The sequence below is a fragment of the Egretta garzetta genome, unplaced genomic scaffold (assembly GCF_000687185.1).
Source record: "Egretta garzetta isolate BGI_Z169 unplaced genomic scaffold, ASM68718v1 scaffold68, whole genome shotgun sequence".
Classification (NCBI taxonomy): domain Eukaryota; kingdom Metazoa; phylum Chordata; class Aves; order Pelecaniformes; family Ardeidae; genus Egretta; species Egretta garzetta.
Window position 1 is genome coordinate 5,183,169 of NW_009260774.1, and position 26,125 is coordinate 5,209,293.

General features: G+C 37.8%; 1 protein-coding gene across 1 annotated transcript in view; it reads left to right on the forward strand.

Moving 5' to 3' along the window:
• The window catches only part of OTOGL (otogelin like), a 95,155-nt gene that overhangs the window by 6,830 nt on the left and 62,200 nt on the right, over positions 1-26,125 (forward strand). The window contains exons 6-23 of the mRNA XM_035901681.1: positions 511-665; positions 3,657-3,778; positions 4,994-5,199; positions 7,968-8,098; positions 8,680-8,786; positions 11,078-11,184; positions 11,883-12,008; positions 12,693-12,801; positions 13,056-13,102; positions 14,496-14,641; positions 16,163-16,286; positions 18,005-18,182; positions 19,119-19,243; positions 21,062-21,271; positions 22,051-22,216; positions 23,309-23,383; positions 24,521-24,573; positions 25,279-25,441. Coding sequence (XP_035757574.1) covers positions 511-665; positions 3,657-3,778; positions 4,994-5,199; positions 7,968-8,098; positions 8,680-8,786; positions 11,078-11,184; positions 11,883-12,008; positions 12,693-12,801; positions 13,056-13,102; positions 14,496-14,641; positions 16,163-16,286; positions 18,005-18,182; positions 19,119-19,243; positions 21,062-21,271; positions 22,051-22,216; positions 23,309-23,383; positions 24,521-24,573; positions 25,279-25,441 — 2,350 coding nt within the window. The remainder of the gene's footprint in view (positions 1-510; positions 666-3,656; positions 3,779-4,993; positions 5,200-7,967; positions 8,099-8,679; positions 8,787-11,077; positions 11,185-11,882; positions 12,009-12,692; positions 12,802-13,055; positions 13,103-14,495; positions 14,642-16,162; positions 16,287-18,004; positions 18,183-19,118; positions 19,244-21,061; positions 21,272-22,050; positions 22,217-23,308; positions 23,384-24,520; positions 24,574-25,278; positions 25,442-26,125) is intronic.

Here is a 26,125-nt window from a genome sequence, read left to right on the forward strand (position 1 = left end):
CATTTTAGCACTTGGGCTGTAATGATACATAGATACCATGACAGACAGATCACTGTCTAGTCCCTAAGTCCCTAAGCCAGCTTTTTAATAGTTAGCTGAACAACCAAAAAGTCACTGCATTTTTCTAACAGTGACTTACCGCAAATAAAACTACCAGCCATTTCACTGCACTAGTTTCTGGAATCTGTTGAGTGTAGGGATCAACAAGAATTGTCTTCCAGGATCTGCAGTAGATCTAAATCACTTGCCTCTACTTGTAATTAAAATGTCTCAACTGAAGCAAATTAAAAACTTATGATGATTGCATGTGACTAAAACTGCAGCCTATAGATTAAAATAAATGTACTGACTTTATTCAAAGTTGAAGAAATGAGGTTATTTTTTGTCCTTGCTGTGTTCTTCCTTTATAAGCTCTTATTCCCTTTCTGAGCTCTTGCTTTTGTAGATGCCTATGACACCTGTCAATTTTTGATTACCATGCTTGTTATAAACTCAGTGTGTTCTCTCCAGTACCTAACACTGGTAAGGACCGAGATGGGATTTGCAAATCATGGGGACAGTATCATTTTGAAACATTTGATGGCATCTACTACTACTTCCCAGGAAATTGCTCCTATATTTTTGCAAAAGACTGCAGTACTCCAGAACCCCAGTACACTGTTTGGGTAAGTATGTGAGCATATGCTAGAAATAACGCACTGAGTATTCCCATACTACAGGACTTACTTTTCAACATAAGTAAAATAAGTAGAGAGACAATAAATGGATCACACCATTGCATTGCTTACTTAAATATAACACTGTGCTGCTGGAAAATGTCTAAGCCTATGTGCAGTAACTCAAAACACTGATGAAATGATAATCAACAGACTCAGTATATTAAAAATAGTATTTCTTACTTCCCTTATCCTAAAAAGGATCCCTGATCTCTCCTTTCTGGGAGCAAAAGTGGGTCTTAAAGCAGACCTTGGAAACTTCAATAAACTTCAGCTGTCAGACTGAAAAAACCCCCTGTGTTTCTGAGTAAAGTGGAAACAGCTATCACCTGCCTGAGAGCTGAGCACCTGACCGTGATGGGCCCCAATTCACAGCCATTGGCACGCTATGGGGAGCTGCTCCCTGGCCCACAAGAAAACTCTGTCCTGTCTGGGGATTTGCGTTCTAATTTTGGATTACCTCTACATCATGCAGAGAAGATTAACAGCTCAAAAACCTTCACCTTGATCTATGTGTGGAAGATACTTTTTTTTTTAGTAATTTCCTCTAATTGCTGAGTATCCATGGTTAATGACTTTGAGTCAGGGAGAGTTCAAATGTATGCCCTCTTTGAAGGAAAATGCCCTATTTATCAAGCTGCTGGTTACTGTGGGGAGAAGATAAGAGCTCATTATGTTACTTTTTACACAATGGTGGGGATTTGGTGCTGATTCGTTGGGGGAGAGGGGACAAGAGGGGTCTTAATTCTGAGCCCTGGTGGTCACAGTGCTTGTAGGGGCGAGGGCAGACCTGGGTGCTCTTTTCTGCTCCAAGGACTAGTTTTCATTTGTCACCTCTTCTTCCCCTAGACAGTAGTATCTAGTGAAGATAAATCTGCCATTAAAACTTCCATTTCTGCTCACTCAGGGTATAGACAGATGCTGTTACATCTGCCTTCCACTATTTAATTTTTATTCTTTGGATTCTGTGTGTAGCTATGATCTTCTAGGAGTTTTCAGAAAATGCTACAGCAAAGCCCAAGTTTATATTAAAACCTAGAATCAGTATTTCAGTGGATTCCAGTTGCTCTGGAAAGAGAGAAACTACCACTCAATTGTTGGAATAAATGTCATGTTTTGCTAAATACTGAGAATGTTTACTCAGAAAAGTCATAACGACTGCAGTCACTACAGGCTGGGCAATGGAGAGTCAAGAACCTTGCCAAATCCTCACATTGTGGTCCTTCTGGCTTTAATAATCCACCTCTAGAGAAGAAGAAAACACAAGAATTATTTTGATTTTCCTTGATTTTCCTTTCTGTCTTGGGCCAGGTTTACATAGAAACCATCTGTCAATACTAGTAACATTTATGATTTCTTTAATTATGATTTTCTTTATACATGTAAAAACTCTAATGCTTTTCCTGGTCTGGTTTATTTCATTCAAAGAAACAGTAACTGGTGTTTACTTCCAGGATTAAGTGTCAGTTTAGGAAGATTAATTCAAATATGTGTTAGCACTGTATGTGTTTACTAGCAGATCTTTTCTACAAAAATGATAGCTCTAGTTACTTTTACAGCCTCCATTACTATGTTGGCAAAACGTTTCCCAGTTACTAATCTATTTAGCTTCTCAGCACTGTCAAGTAAACTGGTAATGCAGCTTCCATCCTTTTCAGAGAATGGTCATAGGAGTCAAAAACCGCACTTAGACTGTGTAAGTGTGATTCAAAACTGTGTAGTAGTCAATTGGTTTAGAGCACATGCACAGAAAGTTGGAGACCTATATCCCTATCATCAGTCAGAGTAAATCTGAACCCACAGTTTCCAAGTTCTGAGAGCATGCTCTGGCCAATGAAAGCTGTGTGGTCTCTGGGGAAAAGGACCTTCCTACAGGAGTCATGCTCTGCCACGCCAAATGCTGGGAATGCAAAGGAAGTTTGACTTCAGGGGTAGTCTCTTTTTTTGTCATACTGTAAAAAGGAAGGGTGCTGGCTTATCATGCCTGTTCCAAGGTCTACTTACACTTTTTTAATGCGAGATCTGCTTCACTACCATAAAACTGTAGACATGCTGAGATATGAGTTGCATGGTTTTAATTTCTGGAAGCATGCATCTGAGATCTATTTAACACCTTTCTTTACTAGTGGGCAGTCATGGCAGTCACACATGGCCAATATCTGAGATACAGTTTTGCAAATCTCTCTCTGGCTGACTGAAATTTGTATTTCCATTGCTGTTTTCAAACCAGGGAAGCTGACACACGATTCAAACCGATAACCTGGCTTACTATGCTATATATGTATAAAGGGGAGAGGCAGACTTCAGAAACGCCTGCTCTCCTCCATTAGCAGGGCTGGAAAGCCAGGGCGAAACAGGTTTTAACAGATCCACGTAAGTTAGATGCCTGCAGTAATCCATGGGAATGCTCCAAAATCTCAACAAATCCTGAGTGGTTCAGGAAGGCATGCTGTAGTTCAGCTGGTGCCAATCTCAGCTGGCATGGAGAACGCTGGTATTACGCTGAGGTTTTGTATTGGTTTGTAGTCCTCTCTTGTAGGTCATACCTCTAGACACAGAGCAATAGGGGTGTCTCCTCAGTGCAAATAACAAGCTCTTATGTTGGCAGTTGTAAGCTAGCTCACTAGAGTGTCTCTGAAGTTCATCTATGTAAAATATCTGAATGTTTTATCCAGTGTTTAAACTGCTGTCTTGTGATGCTTTGTGCTGTTAAACAGCTGCTGTATATGTATTTCTCAGCAGTATTGGGTAGTGTGAACTTTTAGTTTTGCATATAGTTGTAATTATGTCTTTTTTATATTCTAAGTATTTATTTGTAAAGTTCTTTCAGTGATTGGTACATAGAAATCTGAAGTATTATACATGAGTTTATGAAAAATTCCATGAAATTATTGAGAACAAACATTTATTCTTATTGTGTGTATATTTTTCCCCTCTAAGGTTCATAACAGTCCTCACTGTTATGGTTCGGTGTATACTTGTCAGAGGTCCATCAGCTTATTTTTTTCAAACCAAGAAGAAATAATTATTTCAGGACATGAAGTAAGAAAAGAAGGAATCAGGTAATTGTTCTAATGTGAGCTTTAACATCTTATTGCAAAAAGATCACGTGGAGTTTGCAAAATTGACGCTTTTTACACCAGCCAGAGAAAATAATTTGATATATATCTTTATTGATCCCTTGCTGTTCTGTATTGGGGCTGATAGAGCTCTAGTGTGAGCAGATGTAATGGTGCTGATGTAATACCCGAGTGAGGACAGTGTACACTCCCTGCATGAACCTTGTGTTCAACTTCTCAGCTGTAACCTAACGATTACCCATCCCTACTTTGTGTAGACAAAGTCCACATCAGGCAATTCTAACTAATTCTTGGTGCTTCCTGACATCACTTTGAACAAGGCAGTTATTATTTTTTCTTGGTAGCTATACTTAACGCAAGACGTAATCTTTTTCTAGACAAGTCTGAAATGGTTGAATCAAAGGTCTTAAGCCCCCTTTGCCCCTTCGGGGCAAAAACGCCACAAAACATCTCTGAGGTAGGTATATCAAACTCCCAAATTTATCAATTGTTTTTTAATAAGTAAAAAGATGAGTGCCAGGCTATCATAAGTATGTTTTTTACTGGTTGATAAAGAGTAGAAAATTTAAAAGAGATGTTAAGGTGTTCTTGCCATCCCCTTTGGTGTAATGCTATAGCCATTAGCATCTGAGACTGATAGCTACTGTGATGCTGTTCATCCCAACAGAAGCAACTTCAGAAGATTAGGATTAGAACCATGCTGCAGTATTATTGTCCAGCAGTCTTTGGCCAAAAGAGGAAAATACAAAGTATTTTGTTCAATAGGATTTTCTGTACTGTAAGTTCCTCCATTTGCAGACATCTAACCCAGTGAGGACCCTGTGCCCAGAAGGGCTGCTGGTGGTCATAGTGTCATATAGCTCCCTGTGCAATGCAGCATGCTCATGAAGTCACGTATTCCTCAACGTGCTCATGCTGGGATTCGAAAACGAGGATTCATTATTCTTTCAGGCTTATAACTGGTACAACTGATAAGTGTATACAGAGGAAAAGTATTAATTTTTGATGGTCGATATGAAGAAGTAAAGAGAAGAAAAGACAGTAAAAAAATGAAAAAAAAAGAATTGAATGGAAGTGATTGTATATACCTGGGGAAAAAGGTCTTAGTGAGTTAGAAGGTGATAATTTATGTGGTATTTTTCCAGCACTAACCTCATCTCATCTGAGATCTTTGAAGCAGGCTATTTATTTTTCCAGATTAATGTTGCCTCAGACAGTTGGAAATGCTTTCCTTGAGAGACTGGCTGACTACATTCTGGTGAAGACTACCTTTGGCTTTTCTCTTGCTTGGGATGGAAACTCTGGCATTTATATTAAGCTGACAGAAGATCATAAGGGAAAACCTTGTGGCCTCTGTGGAAATTTTAATGACAATAAATATGATGACCTGATACTGCAGAATAGTAAGTAAATAGCTTAGTAAATAGCTTAGAAATACACCCCTACCTTGTGTGAACAGCTTCCATGTTCACATTAAATATAATACTGTAAAAAGACCGAGTCCTGTTTCAGTAATTTCAGTAGAAAATATAATATCTGTTCTACTTTTCCTCATCGTTAAAGATGCTAAGATAAAAGGTCCCAGTTCAATAAAGTATTTGTAAGTATGTTTAAGCCTTTTCTTGCTCAGCAAAGCACTTGGGCTATGTTTATCTTAGCTGATAAAAGTGCCTTCAAATAATAAAAAATAAACAAATGCTTGTGGTTTTCTCTATGTTTAAGGATGGAGGGAGAAGGAGAGAAGAGCCAAAATATTAATATTTGGAAAAAGCACCATCTTGAGTCATTCATTTATATAAACATCATAAAAATGCTAGTTGAAATATGTAAATTTCAAAGGTGTTGCCAGAGAGTTCCTTGTATCTCTTTGTTGGTATTGTGTATCACTGGCCTCTGTCTACCCTTTAGGGTGAGGAGTTGCCCAGTGCTGTGTCTGAGGCAGAGTTGACTTGCTAAGCTGGTAGAATATTCTGTAGTCTATGTAGGGGATACTCTGTAGGGACTTTTGTCCTACTTGCAACTAATGTGAAGGAAAAAAAAGAACAAGCTTGAGAATATAAGGAATATTTTTCACAGTCTCTGATAAAAAAAAAAATAGGACTGTTTTACTGTTACCATTAATTGCTGAGAGAATCTAGTCCCATGGCCCTGCATATTTGAAGTCACAAAAGTTATCTAACTGTAACTTTTTTCCCCTCCTCGTTTTTTCCCCATTTTTTTATGGTTGATAGCAGAGTTTTTGACTTTCTAAGAGAAGGAAGATGCAGTGTACCTATCTTTGTATAGTCTTTAAAAAGATCTGCCCAATATAAATTTCTCATACCTCTTCTGCCATGAGAGCAGTAAGTTCCTTTTTTCATACATTAACTTCCACACATCAGAGTATAGTATGTTTAATGAGTTAAAACTGGTGATCTGTAACAATGGAGAAAAATTGAGTTTGGAAGAGCTAATGGATTCACATGATATCTAAAAAATAGTAATTTAAGTATTATATTATAAAAGACTTCCAGCTCTTAGCTTTCTTCATTTCCACAGCTACATTTCTTCACCATCATAATTTCTTCTAGCATTTTTCTTTATCAGAAATGACAGTATTATTGTAGTGTACAATCAAGAGCACTATGAATCTTTTTAACCTTGAACCAGTTGTGTAACATGGTGCCTTGACTCTCTGCAAATACAAAGCCTGAAGTTCTGGTATCTTCACAAGAATAGACTGCTAATTCAAATTACCTCTAAGCTGCAACATTTTTCTAAGTGTTTTCAAATATTAAAAATAATTTGGGATGATGATTTATCTCCCCCAGCTAAACTACTTCCCCCAGTAGTGTAAGGGAAGCTCTTACAACTGTCCTGTGTCTTCCAGAGTCTGAATGCTCTCTGTTTGCAATGGCCCAAATAAATCAGCTGCTGAGAGGCATGTCATACTCCATTTCAAAGCACAGTTTAAAAAACCCTTCTTTTCTGTTTTCTTATCTTCATCTTTAATGTCATCTTTGTATTGCTTTAATATACAAGGCTGTATCTGTGTATAGAACTGTTTCAAGGGCAGTGTTTTTATTTTGTAGCATTTTTTGAGGACTTAGAAATTTTTTTCAAGCCATGTTGAAATGTAAATAAAATATTTTTAATGTTTTTGCAGAAGCAGAGTTATGTCAACAGGTTTACCTCTACATCAAACCCAGATTTTTCTGTTTTGGAAGGGTTTTCTGCATAAAGAACTATTCCATCACAGAGGAGTTCTTAAGTGTTCTGGCTCTTAAATAAAATAGACTGGTGGTTAGGATCTTATCTTTGTTTATTTGTGGAGATCCAAGTACAAATATCTGATTAGTGTGTTTTGGGGCTTTCCATATTGCAGTGTGTCAAACTTTGTACATCTTGTGCTAGAAGAAGTTAGATTAAGTTTTGCATAGTACAGCTCTGTGAAAAAAACTGTAGCCGATTTAATTTCAATGCCCTATCTTTTAACCATGCATAGATATAGATAACCTTAGCATAGATATCAATTACTGTAAGGTTCTTCAAGGTGGAGATACATAGCCTTTTTAACATACTTAAGAACACAGAGAAATGTAATATTTAATTCTTGCTGCAAAAACATGGAAATTTTGGGTCTGTTCCTTTACTGCCAACTTTCTTGTATATTCGTGTATCTTCCTCAGCCTGTTGCCATGACTTCCAGTAATGCATCTTGTTCATTAATTCTCCCATGCTCATACTGTGAGGAGAGCTGGGCATGTAGTGGTGTGTTTGTTGTAGGGCATTTCTGCAGCAAGGGAAAAGGAGGGAGATAACAGTGCTAACTGACCTTTGTGAAACATGATGAAAGCCTTAAATTGTTTTAAAGAAATGCATTTTTTTCTTAAGTATTCAATACAAGATGTTTGTCCTTATTTGTATATTAAGCACAGTGATTGCACTTAAAAAAATCCCAACCATCACCTTGTCATCTACTTTTTTAATATTTTCATTTATATGTAGTATAAAATACTACCTGGAATTAAAAAAGCAAAATAACATTTTTCTACACCACCTGTACTCTAAACATACCTGTAACTGAGGTAACGAACACATTGAAAAACTACCAGAAATTTCCAAGCTGTCTTTTGTGTTTGTGTTGACAAATATTTTTTTTCCTGGATGCTCTTCCAATGTTTTTGTGCAGTTGGTGAATATACAGAAGACATTGCTGAATTTGCAAATAGCTGGGCTGTGCAAACCTCAGATGATGTAGCTTGTGTACCTACTGCCTCAGATTTTTCCAGTCCTTGCTCAGCTGATACAGGATCCACAGAGGTAAATTAATAATGTTCTATATTTATATATTAATAATGTTATATATGTTATATATTTTCTTGAACTTCACTGCCTAGTGATGGTACAAGAATCTAGCAATATATACCATGTTGAAAAAAGCCTTAAATGCGTTGAGGCTTTGAGAAAGGGAAGATTCAGATCAGGTCTGTTGCTAGGGAATGTCTGAAGATCTTCAGATGTTTAGCTTAAAAGTACAAAGGCTCAGATAGAATGTGCCAAGTGGCACAGGTCTGCTGGCAGAGCTCTTCATTGCTGCATTAAACTTGGGTTCAGTTTCCAGTCCTGGCATCTTACACCTCATTATTTTGGAAATTGTGAAATACTGTAGAAGTAACATGCTCAGCTCCTGCATTAAAAGTGCAATCAAGCCAGCCTAGGTAGAGAGGACAAATTTTAGGAAGAATGTTAAAGGAGATATAATAATAAATTGAGTCTGTGAGATTCTCAAATTTTAATGGGGATGTAAAGGTCCCTAGATTAGGGAAACAAAGCTAAAAAGAATTAGGCTTGTTCAGAAAATATTTGTTAACTGTCGTTTACTGATTCTCCTTAATGTGCAGGACATATTCTTCAAGTGCCAAATATTCCTACAGTTTCCTTTTCTCAGCTGTCATGAAAGCATAGATCCATATTCTTACATTTCTAGCTGTATGAATGATCTTTGCAGGTAAGACTGGAATTCTTGTTTATTTATTTTTGATGCATGAAATGAATGCTCACTCTTTTGTTTGAGACCAGAACTGAGCAGCACTGAGGAAAGTTAGGAGGAACCAAGTTCAAAGTGAAAGAGATGGGGTTTCTCAGTGGGTGATTTAGTGAGGAAACAAAGGGTACAGAACCAGCCTGCCAAGGGATATTCTGATTGCTAAAGGTTTACATGGATTCAAGGAAATATTAGACCAATACATGGAATAGAAATCTATGGAGAATCACTGATGATGAAAGAGGAGCTGCTAATCGCAAAAAACCTGAAACCTGTATCTCGAGGTCCTGAATCAAAAATACATGGAGATGATACTAAGAGGAACTACCAATGACACTGGAGGAGCTGGACCATTTGTCTGACACAGTTGGACTGTTTTTATGAGCAACCACTATGGTTCAAATTAGTAGATTTTTAAAAAATGATTTTATTTATGCAAATTCAGAGTTGTTAAAAGAAATTCAACTCTCATTGGCTTTGGTGGGAACTACACCCCCTTAGCTGCCACTGGCATTACATGCAACCTGGTATTTTTCCCTGAGCTCTCCTGATTCCTGTTTTGTTCTTGTCATTCAAGTTAAACTGATGCTCCAGAGTGTAATTGAATAGATGACTGAGCAATGTACCACTTCCTTTTTAGTAGGGTTTTTAAAATAAGAAGTAATGGTCATAAATAGCAGGGTTTTTACCAGATACTGTTATGGCCTTCTCACAGCATCATCAATTTAATCAAAAACATATAGAAATGATCACAAGACTAAAAGTAAGAATCACTTAGTATAATCCATTACAACTTGTTAGTTCATTTTTGATGAATTTTTAGTTTTCTGCTTTACCATAAAGTCAAGATGGAAGAATTTGTTTGTAGGCAAAACTCCAAAGTGCTTCCTGAAGTTTATGATCTGTACATTGATTTCACTCAGAGAAGAGAGAAGTTGCCTCTGTATGGTGTCTTTGTAAGTCAGGAGTTTATTGTGAATTTTTCTTAGCAGAAGAAGAAGAATGAAAAGCAATTTTTCAAATGTGATATTGAATCAGTGTCATGGTGTTAAGGCGGATTTGATTTTTGTCAGCATGCATATGTGTGTTGGTATGAATTGTGTGAATGTTAAAAACCTTGAAGGAAGTTTCTGTGTCTCAGAACCTCATTAATTTAGGCTTATTTTGTTTAGAAAAGAGGCCTGTCTTCTTGTGGCTTAGTGTCAGTTTATGAAGTTTTTTCTGGGGCCATTTTGTATGCCAAGTGTTCTTTCTATTAAGACCCATTTAATTGGATTAGATAAGGATAGCTGGAGAGACTCTGATCACTGTAACAAAGAGTATAGTGGTGTTTGATTTGATAACAGATGTGTTGAAAGCAGAATACAAACATAATACAATATATTCTTAAGACCATTACCTTTTGAAGCATGATCTTGTGTGCCGAAAGACAAACTCAGCTGATCTGTCACAGTCATGCTTATAATAGAAATGTTGTTTTATGACTAGTTTATTTTGGCATCAAGTCCTTCACAGTGAGTGATGGGAATTGGACTTTCACAGTAACAAAATGTTGGTGGTATCTCACCTTATATGGTTTACGTCTGAATAAAATTACAGTTTACCTAAACACTGATGAACATCTCTTTCCTTGATCCTGGCAAAAGTACACTGTACAGCTGCTTCTGTATAGACAAAGGCAGAGATAATGTCTTTGACAAGGTCACACTGTAAATCCCTAAGCCTGTCTATACTATTCGGTGGATAATGCTTCTGTGCCGAGCACTTCAGCACAAGGACAGGAGTCCACCAACAGGGTTCTTCTTGCCTAAGTTCAAGGACTGACAGGCAATTGGAAACTTGAACTTGCTACTTGGACCAGAATGTCTTTTATCAGTGCGGGTCAGAGTTTCTATGTCATGCAGGAGGGAAAGGGTCTGAGATGCGGATCTTGAGGCTGTTGAGTTGTCCATTGTTTTCAAGACAAGGTCATATTTCTCTTTCACCACAAGCAGCATTTATCTTTTTTTTTGTAGTAAATTAGTGGGTTTGTTCATTGTGGTAGTATTAAAATGCAATAACTTTTTGTGAGATCAAATGATAAGAACACAACAGTGTATTCAGTATAGCTCTTTCCTTTTCATACTATTTTCACTGTGTGCCATTATGACTGAATGGTATCAGCTGTGTCTGAAGTATCCTGTGCAGTGTCCCATAGCAGAGATTTGTAGCTGGGATTTGAGTTCCATGATTACTCTCTTGTTTTATCATTTCAGAGTGGATGATGATGAAACATACTGCAGGGCGGTGACGGAGTACGCTAGAGCATGCTCTCACGCTGGGTCCCCGGTGCGGGACTGGAGGGATGACTTTCCTGCCTGTAGTAAGACTCTAATAAAGCATACTATGTGACCTTTGAGATACCCCATGTATTAATTTCAAATAATTCCATTTTAACAACACTTGTCACTATAGGACTCAAACCTGATACTGGAGTAGATTAGCCAGCTTCACTGTTGCTGGTGAATAATGAAGTCAATGACTTGCTAGAGGACTATTTTAATTCCATTGTGATCTGATATAGCTCCATACAAAATTCATGTTTCCATAGATTGCTTGAAACATCATGTGTGCTGATCATATTCTAGGACAAAGAACAAATGTCTGTGGAGATCTGATGTTGCCCCTCTTTCCAGGTGACCTTTCAGCCTAGACTGGCCCTGAAACAGAATTAATAGAGTTAATCCAGCTCCTTCTAGTTATCACCACCAGACATCAATTGCAGTTCAGTCTCTTGCACAAGACTTTGAACTATCTGAGATATGAGCACATGTTGTCCTATCACAGAAACTATAACTTCTTTCAGAGGGGTGATGTAAGAATTTGCTAAAAAAGACTTAAATACTGATGAGAGATTCACCACAGTTCATCAGTTAAAACTTCTCCAAATAATCCATTGTACCTGATCTGAATAATTACCTATATGAGAAGCACACACAACTGTTTATTTGAGAGAGAGGCGTTCTCCAGTAAGGAAAGAGAAATTGCACTGATGTTCAATGTACCATGTATTTTTTCTAGCTGACAAGTGTGAAGACAGCTTTGTACACCGTGACTGTATCAGTTGTTGCCCACCAACCTGCACATTTGAAAAAGACTGTCTTGGCAGCAATCTACACTGCTTAGATGGCTGTTACTGTCCAGATGGTAAGTACTGTCAATTTTATGTGAAAAAATATGTGTAAAGCTAATATCCAACATCATAATAAAGTTATCTAAACAGACAATGCTTGAAGTTAAAGCCTGAAAACATGAATATTTTAAATTCTGCTCTAGCTATTATTCTTACTGTGATGCTTCCTTTTATTGTGTTCTAAACATTTCTCTAGAATACAGAGGTTAAAATCTGGAGCCATCACTAATGCTTGCTACAATAAGATATTGCATAAATTTAATCCACTTTATTTGAATTATTCCAAAATACATTGAGGTTTTGTTGAAACAGAATGTGTCTCATGCTCTGTACAAGAAAACAAGCTTCCTGAGACCTGTTCTCAATAAAAATTAGGGATTGGACTATGAACGGTCCTGTCCTAGAAGGACTAAAGATTATGTGATCTGAGAGTCTTTTCATTTTTGAGTCTGTACAGTTTTACGTACTTAAGGCAAGCATTTTTCATAAAGCAACTATTCAGAGTGGCAACTGCTTTGAGAGAGCTTCACTGTTCATCACTCTGAGCTCTGCACTCACTGGGTGACTCTTTTTGCTGGTTAAGACTGGTGAGATCACCTTCTGGCAGATTTGAATGCTTGAGTCAGATGGGGGAAGAGCAGTGATCCGGAGTTCATTAATTTGTTTTTTATCTCATTTGTGAACTTCCCTCCCAATAGGTCTCATTATGGAAAATGGAACTTGCATCTCTGTGTCAAATTGTCCTTGTATTTATCATGGAACTGCCTTCCCTGTAGGCTCAAAAATTGAACAAGAATGTAGCAACTGGTATGTGAAAGCCTCACATCTGTGTTTCCTCTCTCTGGGGCTGCTGCCCATAGTTAGTTTAACACCACAGTCACACTTACATTTTAAAGAATTGTTAGTATCTATGTTTCACAGTCTGGGCCCAGTGCATCACTAAAATATGCAGGCTATTCTGTGGAAAGGGTGAATTCAAGACATATTAATTAGCTCAGAGCTGCTCTTTTTGCTAAAGATCAGAACACTGAATTTCTGTGTTTTGTGATTTTTCTTTTTAGTATTTGTATTGGTGGCATTTGGAACTGCACTGATCATGATTGCCCAGGTACCTGTATTTCATTATTCTTTTCTCTCCTCAGTGAACACAAGGGACAAACTTTTCAGAAGACAACAGAGTTAAATAAGATCCAAGGGCTTGGGATGATAATTTAAGAAGAAAGATTAAGCAGAAGGATGTTGAGAGTAGCAATGGGCCAGCTGGGGTGAAGCTGTTAACTGCCTGACCTTACTCATCTTACCTTTTCCCATTTGCTTCCCTAACTCAGTGTGTTACATCCACCTCTTGTTTTCTATCTCCTGTTTATGCTCTATGTTCTTTGGGGCAGGCAGCTTATTGCTACTGCCTGTGCAGTACCTAGGCCAGGTATAAGGATATCCTCACTTCTAGGTGCAACTGTAATGAAAATAATAAGAAAAACATCATTCTGACTCTCAGCGTGCTGTATTTTCTCCCTTGTAACAGCAGTTCATGTTTGGATAATGATCCTTACCTTTAAAGATTACATGTCTCTAATGAATTTCTCAGAGGAACATGCAGTAGTCGAGTAATGAAACTCCCTTGGCAGTTCTGTATCTTAGACAAGATTATACTATGAAACTTGTGAAAGAGAGAACTTTTAAAAAATCAAAGGCCCCCTCTGAATGAGGTAATGAGCAAGGCTTAACAGTTACTAAGCAAGGCTTGACAGGGTGGGTCTGTAGTAAAAAAGTTGACACTGAGAACCACTCCCCATGTCTTGTGTGTGCTGTGGGTGCACCGGGTGGGGGCTGGGGGGTGGTAATTATGAGTGCTGTAGTGAGATCCTAGGGACTGAATACCTGTTAGCAGCCGGAGCAGGTTAGATGTGCTCCCAACAGAGCACCTCCTGCAGTTCATGTGCTCTGACACTGCCCCATGGTGTGAATGAAAGTGCAGTAAGTGGGGACACGCTGCAGAGTTGCTTCAACAGTGTGCTCCTGATCTGAAATGAAAAACTAATATAGATGTGCCATGAAGACAGACACCTGCAGCTTCTTCATACCCGCTGTAACAAGCAACACCATAGTACCTAGAAGGAAGAAGAAAGATGCTTGTCCTCTTTCACACTCAGCCATACCAAAAGATGATGAGGAATAAGATTCTAGGAAACTTCAGAGTTGTAACAAAGAGAAAAATCTTTTGTATTTTAGAGAACTTGTGACTCAAAGGCACCTCACCTAGTAGAACCAAAAGATGCTGCACATCATTGTGTGCAATATGAGATGGTGTCTGATGGAAATAGGTATCTATAACACATTTTATTTCCGAATGCCATAATGACTAGATAGATTAAAGTTAGCCTTGATTATGTGCTTAGAAATAAAGAGAAAGTTTCTTATTTATCTCTCTTTCATCATTTACAGAATAATGATACATTTTTATGCAAGTGAACATTCTTGTTTATCCTTTTTCTCTCAAGCTGAGTGCTCCATCACAGGTAGTTCTCATTTCACAACCTTTGATGGACGTCATTTTACCTTTCTTGGGATTTGCCAGTACATTTTGGTAAAAGGCACTGGGAAAAACAAATTCACAATCACTTTACAGAAAGCACCTTGTGGACAGGTAAGTCACATCTTTGTTTAACATTCCCAACAAACATGTCCATCCATATTTCAGGCAATCTTGTGTAGGTTCTACTGTAAACTACTGGATCATATTTAACAGAAAATATAAATTGAAACCATTTTTTTTGTATGTGGTTGTATTGCTATAAGTTGTATCGCCCTTTATAAAATCAGTTGCATCTTTAGAGGGATAAAGTCTGAAGAGTTACTCTTTTATGCATATTAAGTATATAGATCTTTGATTATGGTACAAACAGATGTCTTAGGCTTTAGAAAAGCATTGCTGGCAGCACTGATCAGTTTTAACACACTGCTAGTTAGGCAAGAGATTTTTTTTTCTGGTAGCTTTAGATTTTTATTTGATATGTTATAGCATATTTAATTTGTTGGAACAATACCTTTTAGAAAACTATTGAAGAGACTAGCCACCATGCATATTTATTTGAAAGTATTTTGGCAGTTATCCAACAACAGGCTTTATGAATAGAGGTGCTTGTATAAAGTACTTATCTGCAAGACTGGATTTAATGACGTTATTAGTCACCTAGGCTCTCAGAAGGGGCTCTGAGACTGTCACTCACAGCTGTCCATGTGCCGAGGGCTGGGATGCCTGAAGTCATCAGCAAGGAGTGATGCTGCCTTACCACAGGAGTGTCTCTTATGTCCCTTCAAAAGCTAGACTATGAGCTGATGCCTCCTCCTTCTGCACAGGTGTTAAGACTCCTGTTTCTGCATTTCAGGTGGCCTCAAGCATGAAGTGATTGGTTAGGTAGACACTGAGAGACAAGGATGCTGCTGGAAATTACCCTTAGCACAACTTTAGGCACCTTGGAAAGTTTCTGTGTGAAAACAGAGGGGCCCTGGGGAGCATAAGAAGCTTGGCTTAAGCTGGTTATGTGTCACCTTTTGTCCTGTACTTAGGTTCATAAATTCTGCCTGGATAGCACTCTAAAATGATGGGTGTGAGTTAATTTGTAAGTCATCAGTTTTTGATTGTCAGATATTTATAAATTATTATAATTCTGGAGATATTATATCCTTTTGGTGTGCAGTCAGAGATCATGACTATGTTTCAAGCACCTTGAGGTGCGCAATAGTTTCTCCTGCATTGCTGCATTTGGGCTCTGGTTGCATGAGCTTGATATAGATGGGATCAGACTCTTGCTCAAACACTGGTTAACCCAGCAATGAGGAGTACCCAGGGTGGCCATGCATGTATGGCCTTTTGAACCCAGTATCAGTACTTGGGGACCTGTGTCCATTTACTACTAGACTGCCATAATAGATGAAACACATTCTCCTTGCTCTTATATGCATATGCAAAGTTTTATTATGTTCTACATACAATTTTGAGTGCTCTGTTTAATGCTTTGAGTGATAGTTCATAACTGATTTACCTGATGACAGTTCTGGTATTTCCTTTCTATACAACTGTTTCTTCCTGTTATTTTGTTTTTGCTTTCCATGGTAATATTAATGTCTTTTCTTGTTTCTGATGGTGAAACTTGTTTCTACTTAGAACTTTGACCACGCCTGCATTGAGTCTATAACACTAGTTCTTCAAGATGATGTGAACAAACAAATAACTCTCACGAGACATGGTCAAGTCCAAACTGGCCCTAACCAAGTTTTTAACCTTAATGGTAAGAAGTGCATGGAGTAGAATTTTACCAGGGTTCACATTCTTTCTTTTAAATGCCCCAAAGCTTTTTAATAATATCTGTCTATGAAAAAGGAATATCTTCAAACATAACTTGCGAAATGTATAATCATTTACTGATAACCTTAGTAATGGTTCCAGAAATGTACTTTTTCATGAAAGTGAAAGAGGGTCCTCCACTTTGCCCTCATTTCTTTGCATTTCTTATCTTGCAGAGTACCTAGAAATTCCACTCATTTTGTTTGTGTTTAGGGGGTGGAGGTAAGAAAAAGAAGGAGGTGAAGAGAGGTTAGAAATCATCTTGATGCTGATGTTAAGGTCCAGCTTGATTAAAACTTTTTTGAATAAATGGCATGGAGTAGAACCTATGTGCTCTATGGGATCTACATTGCTTTCAGTACTGCCTTATGTTGTGATTTCAGGCAGGTTACTTCACCTTTTTTGGAAAGGATAGTAAAATAAATCAGCCTTAAAATGATGTTATAAAATTAAGCACTGAGGGTCAAAATGATACTGCTAAGTTTCGTACCTTGCAGTGATCAGAAGTAAATTCTTACTGGATTTTTACTCTCTTTCTGAAAGAGTAAAGTGGGAGTTCCCCTTTCCTTTCCCAGCCTCTGGCAAAACAGAGTTTAGGGAGTTCTGTGCTGGTAGTTACAGCTATGTCTTTTCTTCATGGAATTTGTCCAGTCACGGTTCTGCTTTTGGCATTGACAGCTTCCTATGGCAATGAGTTTCATTGCTCAGTTATACTTTGTTATGTTGACACTTCTGCTTCATAATTTCATTTCATGTCTTTTGAGTCAGTCCCTATTCACTTTCTTGTCTCTTTATTTATATGTCTGTGACAAATATAATCTATCACAAATATTTTGGTGTCACATTCTTGGTAATTGGGTGTATCTAGTAAGTCTTCTCACCTAAGAACATCTTTAAGCTCACATAAGCATTTTATCTGCCTCTTCTCAGTTTATGCACCTAAGTGTGTGTGTGTGTGTGCATGCGTAGAGGCTGCTTGTGAAGGTAGATCTGCTTTAAGCCTGCAGCTGCGAGTAGCCCAACAATGTGTAGCAAATGAATGCTGTGACTGTGAAATTTCCATTTCCTCACATAATGGATTTGCTGGGAAGGAAAGCTGGGAATTTGATAGGGCCTTAGTTCACATACAGCCTGAGGAAGGAGCTATGCTGATGTCATATCAATAGTAGTAAGAGAGAACCTCGTATCTAAAGATTGCAATACACTTTACAGACATCTGTTAATTAATCTTGTAACATCCCTGGAGACTAAGAAACAAGTGGTTTCCTGTCTTGTCTGCTCGTTGCCAGAGGCATGCTGTTGCATTGCTTTCTTCTAAAAAAAAAATGAAATGCAAGAAGTGTTTCTGGATAACTCACAGGTACAGAAAGGTGAGGGATTTTTTTACTGTTGACAGTAGTTGCAAATCCTGGTTTGTGTTGCTAATGAAAAGTTCAGATGGAGAAAGGTGACTTTATTTGGCTCGGTTTGTGTTGCTAATGAAAAAGATATGTAGTCTCATAAGTTCAGATGGAGAAAGGTGACTTTATTTGGCTGCAGGTGAGGTTGTGTGTAGTTTCTCATTTCATTTCTATGTTTTGAAATCTATTTTGTTTGAGGGGTAAATCAATACAACCTGGAAGCTGGATGTCAGTGACTTTGTTTTTCTTTTGCTGTGTGCAGGGGTTATTGAAATTCAGAATATATCTTCTTTGTTTGTTCAACTGAAAACTAGTTTTGGTTTGAAGATAATGTTTGCTAGAGATGGAGAGAGGATCTATGTTCAAGTTGATGTTGGCTGGAAGAGAAGAACATTAGGACTGTGTGGAACGTACAATGGGAACTTAAGAGATGATTTTCTGTAAGTTGCATATTGTACATTTTCATTGCATTTAATAACAAGCAAAAAGTTTCGTTGAATGTAATCATCTGATTATTTCATTTCATTAACATGCTGATACTTCATTAAACTAACCAGTATAAAATCTCTTAATTAAAATGTTAGTCAGTTTTTAAAATATGAAACTCATAAATTTAGCTAAGTCATTCTAAGATGTTTAGTTAAGTAATTCTAGAAAAATGCTATATTATTTATAGAAGTTATTGGATGATGATATTGCTTGAATGCACTTTTTTCCCTCCCTGCTGCTCCCTTATCATCAGAGCAAATACGTGAGAGTGGATAATACTACTAAAATCATCCTCACCTGATTAACACTTACTACTGCTTGATTTTTTTTTCTCCACATCAAGTTTTAACAGAAAAAAATGTAATTCTGAACCGCAGGAATAGTTTCATTAGAAGGGCACACTTTCCTTATTCTTTTAGTTCATTTCCCCCAAAGTTCCTCAAGCTATAATATCACAAAACTTTTTTAGCAATAATAAATACTTTTGAAATACTTGGTCAAAACCAGCATCAAAATGCAAACGGCCCCCTCTAGAACACTGACATTAGCTAACAGGTCCATTTTTTGACATTTCACTGGATGTATGCACTTGAATAAAGGCCAAATTCTCCTCTCATCAATGCCTCCTCCAACTGATTTCAGAGTACTTGAATTAAGCGTTAGCGAGGGCAGACTTTGAGTGTAAGAACATTTTTGCATGAGTAAAATATTGAGGAAAAAGCTTCACATGCCCTCTTTTCTTTTATACCTCACAGATGGAAATTCTTTTGACACGCTAAGTGTTCAATGTGACTATGCATCTAGGGCTTTTTGATGTACTTGCGTCCTCACCTATGTAATCCATAAGGTCAGCAGGATGCTTGGACTGTTGACATTTTCCTTTTCAGTTCTCCAGCAGGGATGATAGAGGGGACCCCACAACTTCATGCCAATGCATGGAAGGTTTCTTCAGCTTGTTCTGTGCCTATCAATATTCCTGTGGTTGATCCCTGCAACGTTAATCAGCAAAATGGTATGTTTTCACATGGGAGTCTAGAATTAGCTTATTAGAATTATTATGGGACATTTTTTTGTTTTCTCTGTGAATGAGTTGCACATACATGTATTTCAACTTCAGGTTTAGTCGTGCACTCCTTCTTTCCTTTTTCTTTTTTGGCAAAGACCATTCTTCTCGTACATTCCACAAGTAAAATGAAGTAAATCCTTCATAAATAGCTGATCATTTAATGCTGGATATACTGGCCATGAGTCCTAAATTCTGCTGTCTAACATACATGCAGAGTACTAGGCAGTAGAACTGTAGTCTGTCTGTAGTCCTGTAAATTATGCCAGTCAAGAGGAATGATGTGATACATATTTGCAGATTGACAAAGAAAGCACAGGAGACAGTGTCTTGCTGAGAGAGTGTTCAGATCAGAAGTCCCGTCTCTAGCTTCTCCATGCTTGTTGCATTAAAAATTCCTTACCATCCATCTGTACTCTCTGACACAAACTCATGCAAAAAATCTGAGATCCATGGATTTGTTCAAATTTATGCATAAAGTTTTAGTTTTGGCTGGTTGGCGTGCCTATGTTTTGCATTGAACTTCCACTGTCTCCTCCTTTCCATGTTGCTGTTCTTTTCAATTAATGAAGACAATGGGCTGACAGTAGTTGCCAATTCTGACAGAATTTAGTCTAATGTTTGTAATGTTTCAGACATAAGGCCTCACTAAGGATGTGGGATTTAGCCATATTTAGAGTCTGTGGGAGCAAGCCTAGAATAACCATAAACCTTGAAGAATCTGGGGCATTCTAAGACTTTTTATGCCTTCAGCATTGGCTGTCTTCTAAAACAGTACATCTCAGCCAAGTTAGTTCTCTCCAAGATACTTCAGGCGTCACCTTCAGTTCTGTGCTTCTTCAGTGAAGGTGGAGTTTGACATAAGTGTAAGATGCTTAGAGCACAAGGGTGGACTACATGTCCACCTGAGGTCCCTTCCAGCCTAAATTTTTCTGTGATCTTGTAATCGTCACTGGAAAAAGCAGTCCCTCAGTAAGTGGTCATGCCCCATGCTACCACCTGTGCTGAGCCAGCACAAGCATTTTTCCAGTTCTGTGATGATCTTATTCTGATGAAACTGAAAAACAAATTATTTTTTGTTTCTTTACCTATTTTGTTAGGTTACTTTTCAACCAAGTCAAGTTCATTCCTTGAATCTAGTTTACTGAGACACTCCAGAAATCCTTGTGTCAGTGTGTGTATGTGGGAATGAACAGGGAAGATGAAGGGTAGGGACACTCTTTTAGCAGCAAAATTGGCTTAAATATGATCCACACTATGGTGTTCCTGAGATACTCCACCACTTGTGGTGGTAGTAGGCGTCAGTGGTAGGAGGAGGGTCTGTTGGTGCTATATGGCCAGCTTGGGACTTGCATGCCCTCAAGCTCCAGTTTGTAATGCTTCCTGAGTCCACATCCCAAGAAGTATATGACCATTACTGATTTCAATGCTAAATAAAACATCAAGTAGGAAAAAATATATTCCAAACTTTGGAGGACTCTTCTATCTTACTCTTTTGAAATATATTATTTTGCCGTTTAACTTTCCTGCACTACTAGAGGAAGGCAAAACTGTTTTTATCTTTAGTTATTTTTATCTTAAGTGGAATTTATTGTTGAGGAAGTTGCTTACAATATCAGTTTTAAACTATAGAACTTTGCAGAAAGACACTGTATACAAGTTTTTGTTGCACAACTGGCTACGTTTGGTTTTAATTTTCTGTGCTATTCATTTGACTAACTGTTATATTAAAATGGATCTGGCTAAAACAATGTCACCTTCTCTTAGCTGGGTATGCATCTCACTGTGATATCATCAATCAAGATGTTTTTGCTCCCTGCCATGCCTACATCAGTCCAGGATTATACTACCAGCTATGCCGCTTTGATGCATGCAAATGTGGAAGCAGCTGTTTGTGTAATGCTTTGGCACACTATGCTTATGTCTGTGGCAAGCACGGGGTCGTCGTTGACTTCAGATCTCATATATCTTACTGTGGTGAGTAAAGTTTGTAGAACAGACTATCTTTTTGAAATGTGTAAAATTCTACAAGTACCATTCACTCCACAAAATACAGGGATTGACCTTTTTTTGCTGGAAATTGGAATTGTGCCATGGGCTAATGATACACTTAGGAGAGAATGCTAATAGCCTTTACATTAAGCATCTGAATCAGGGACCCCAAGCTACCTCACAGGGTGGGCCTGTCCCTTTCCAGGGGCTACAAAGAGAATTTAAATTTCTCATTTTGAACCCCCAAAGTCAAGTGGAAGCCCCTATTAGGTGAAAGTAGTCAGGGAGTGGCAAGGAAAAGGGCTGTTCCCTAAGGGCAGGCAAGCTGGGGTGGCAGGGGCTCCCCAGGGCAAGCAGGGCAGGGTGGGCAGTGGTTTGCCAAGTAGGATATAGCAACGATTTAAAACAGGGCGTTTATAACCGTAGAGTAATGGCTTAAGCTTAACTGGACCATTCTTCCTCTCTTGGAAGTCTGAGTTACTAGATCGGCACCCCCCCCGTATATAAAAAATAGACACCTACTTACAAAATAGACAATTCCAGCCAAGTAATTGTCTAACATAAATCCACCTGCATCTAAACATTTCTAACTTAAGAAATCAGTTAAATAGCATATTTTTCTCATGCATTTTAACTCACCCCAGTGCAGCAAGGGACCATTTTGCTTTGCTGTTTTGCACTCCCATGATATACTGCTTTGTTTTCTATTTTTCACATTTTAAGAGTATGTTGTTCTCCCTTCTCTCTCCCTCTCTCTCCTCCAGCTGTGATGTGTCACAGTGGTATGCTTTATCATCAGTGCTCTTCTTTTTGTAAACACTCCTGTGCTTCACTTTCTATGGCAAAAATCTGTGGTGATGACTGTGCAGAAGGATGTAATTGTCCTGATGGGAAATATTTTGAAGAGTCAGTCAACTTTTGTGTATCAGTGTAAGTCATAAGAAAACAGAATCTATGTGTAGGCACATTTTCCTCTTTCCAGCAATACTTAACATAGTTTTTCTGCTGTTTCCCTCAAGATGTAGACTGCCTAAACGTGATAGCAAGCAATATGTGATTTTATATTCTTTTGTACTGATCAATAGCGGGGCCTCATCTGCCACTGTGTGTACTGCACTTCAGAGAAAATATGTTGCACTGCTTTAGAGAAGTGTGATGAAACTTTTTTAATTCATAGGAAAGCATTTTCACATGAAAACCTTGTTTTTAACACTTAAGAAAAAATGAGAAGGAATCTACGTAGTAGCAATCCATAAGGTCAGAGATAATATGGAGAGAGTGGCTAGGACTGTCTTTTTTCTGCAATGCAAACCCCTTCAGTTAAATTGAAGGAAATGATAAATGAAAGGAAATAGTTTTTTGTACATTGTGTACCAAAATTTTACAGTTTACCACCATGGGGAGTTACTGACTTCAGGTACTGAATTAAAAACTGGAATGAGTATTTATATCAATTTCAAGATTATACAGAGTTCTGCTGTTCATTGCAACATATATTTTGGAGAGATCAGCAAAGTTCATACTATAGGGATAAAGACTGTTTCAAACTATTAAAGAGTGTGAGGTAACTTGGTATTCTCATATTTTTGCATGGTTTCTAGGGAATGCTGTTGTTACTTCTATCCCATCTGGCTTTTATCATGGACAGAGATTTTGCTATGATAATTCCTCTGTCCCGTGATTTTGACAGTACTTTGAATGGGAACTACATGTTGCCATATTACTCCCATAACTGGGAAGAAAAGCTCCTTGCTATAAGAGTAATGCACAGAAACAGCAAATAAATAATATGGAGATCGAGGAAAATCCTGGCTTTGTTGAAAATGGTAGGAGTTTTGCCACTGACTTCCATCCAGTCAGAGTGTCATCCTTTAGTTTTTGCCTTTAGAAGTATAATGTAAATATAAAGATTTAATTAATTAATTATAAGGCCTGCTTATCATAAGAGCTTGATAAATGGATTGCCCTTAAATCCCATTTCATCTTGGGTTTGTATCTACATGCATAATACTCTTTTAACAGATCTGCCTGTCATTGTCATTACAAGGGCACAGCCCTCCAGCCTGGAGAAATCCTCCCTACACCAACAGGCTCCTGGTAGGTTTGAGTGCTAAGAGTTTTATTTTTCATGTATCACAGTTTGTATGCTACTCGAGCCTTGAGAACTTTTCACATAATATGAAGGTCTATTGTATCAAGATTTTATTTTTGTTACACACTTAGTAAAGGGGAGCCTAATATAAATTTGATTACATACCTGCTTATTTTAACAACAGGATGCCTGGAAAATTCTGTAAACCAGGGTCTAAAGAGTATCTTGAAACACACACGTACAGGTTGCAGCCCTGTTATTAGACCTAGGGGCATGATGATAGCAATATGAGGCTGGTTTCAGAAGAATAAACAATGTGATTCTATTTTGGAAAGTCTTTCAAACAAAGGCTTGCAGGGAGCTATATATGTGTCATTTTGTATTATTAATTCATGATGGAATCCTGACCTCACTGAAACAAGTGGGGAAACCTCCCAGGTTTCCTGGTCAAACTTGTTAATTTTACAAGAAATGCTCTCAACCTGCTGATTTAAAATTATGTCTGTGACTTTAGTGTCAAGGTTAATTCTTGCTGAGGGCTTATATATTATAGTTGTTGTAACTGAAGCTTGGTAATCATGTAGTTCAAGAGGTGAGGGCTTTATTTTTCTGCCATTGCTATGCCTCTGCAACGCTTTGGGTTTTCACAGTTTTTGTTTTTTAAGGAAAAGATAAAAAATGAAGACTAGGTTTATTTTTAAATGTGTTTTTCTGCAGTTCTGTATTTTATCATAAAAAGAATCAAGCTATGGATCCTAACATCTGTGCAACAGGAAATTTTCATACTGTATCCTTCCGTATTCAGCAAGGCGGATAGCATTTTGTATTACACTGCTGGCATCCTGAATCACCTGGCCCTATGTTCCTACAGAGGCTGACATACCCAGCTTCTTTTTTATTTCAGTAAAATTAGGCAATTAAATAGTACATAAACACCTTTGTGAGTTTGGGCCCTCATTACAGATCAACAATTAGAAAACACCAACAAAATGTTGGTCAGAACTCATGTTTTTAGATTTTAATGCTCTTTCTACTCCTGATTTCAGTTGTTTAGATTGAGTTAAGTTGTATTATCTTTTTTAACATGGTGGCTACAAAACATTTTTGCCTTGAATAAAGATGGGTTTGCTTCTCTTTTCCAGTCAGTGTTTGAATGGAACAGTGAAATGTATTGAAGCCACTACAGAAAATACAGGTAATTTACAGTCTTGTCTCATATTACAGTTGCACAGAGGAAGTTTTTGACATTGAATAGTCATTTGGTTTTCTCCTCATATGTATTTTCATTATGAGACATTTAACATCATGACATATATAAAACAGGAGGCTAGGAGCACAAGTTGTCTTGGTTTTTTTCTTTTTCCTTTTTCTGTAGCACAAATTGTACTACTAAGTCACTTGGGAAATTAAAAAATAAATAATTAGACGTGAGGTGTAGGTCAACATGCTCTCATGGGAATACCTAAAATTAGGTGCAATATCCATGTTTAGGAAGCTTTAAGATCTTGATTTCTAGAAAGCAAATTTTTAATTAATTTTGAATGGATTTAGAAGGGATTTCAGTACATTGAAAATTATGCCAGTTCTAAAGATTCTGTCTACTTAAGGCATAATTACTCGATCTTTAAGAATGGGCTGTGTATCAGATCCAGGGTGCGTAGATCCAGATGCTTAACATTAAGTTTTGGTATTTTATTTTTTTTTTACATTAAAACATAAATTAATTTTATATCTCTAATAGAAATGAAGCTATAGACTTTTATTCCAATTGTATTCTTAGGTGTGCCATAATGTAGGCTAACTGTGCATTAAAATAAATAGATTGTGAACAAAACCAAATAGAAAACCTTCAGTGTAAAAGAGCAGTTGATCTCATCTAACCTGCATTTTACTTTTGAAGTTCATATATGCCCTGAAGGAAAAATCTACTATGACTGCAGATCTCCTGTGCCTGGATTACCAGCAGCAGGTGTGAATTGCGGGATCTCTTGTGCGAATCTTGCCATGAACTTCTCCTGTGTCCCCTCACCACCCTGTGCAAGTGGCTGCATTTGCCCCCCTGGGTAAGCTTTGGCAGAGCAACCTGGAGCACAAGCCATATACATATTTTTCACAGTTTAACTCTGCATTTGTGTTTGCTTTTTAAATTCCGGTGGTATCACACCTCTAATTTTGAAGCTATTGTTCTATAAATTTTTGCAGATATTCAGTCTCGGTTAAAAGGCCAACTCTTTCTTTTGTCTCTGAGAGCCCTTTTCTTCTTCCTGCTGGTGCGAGGCTTCATGCTATAATGCTTCCTCTGTTAGAGTCTCACAGTTCCTCCATCCTGAGACCACAATTCCAGTATCCCATGAGATATCCAGCTTGCTACCAGCCTGATTGGCTGGTATTTTTGACTCTCTGGACAGGAGATGAGTCCCACCACTTGCACAGTATTATAGTTTATTTCAGTGTAGAAGCAAACACAACAAAAAATCATAATGTAAACCATCTGTGTTCCTGCTTATTGCCCAAGTAATTGTCTCACCTAGACTTGTACTCAGGCTCACAGTATTGATGCCCAACCTGGGGTGGGATGGGGGGACAGGGTGTTTTCTCAGCTCATGTATTTGGATTTGGTGCCCAGAAACAGTCTGCTGAGCTTTGCAGGGGTAAAACTGAAGTAGAAAAGCTAAAAGCATTTGTTGTGAAATTTCTGTCAGGATCAACCACCACTCCCTCCCTCTGTTTCCTTTCCTTTCCCTGAT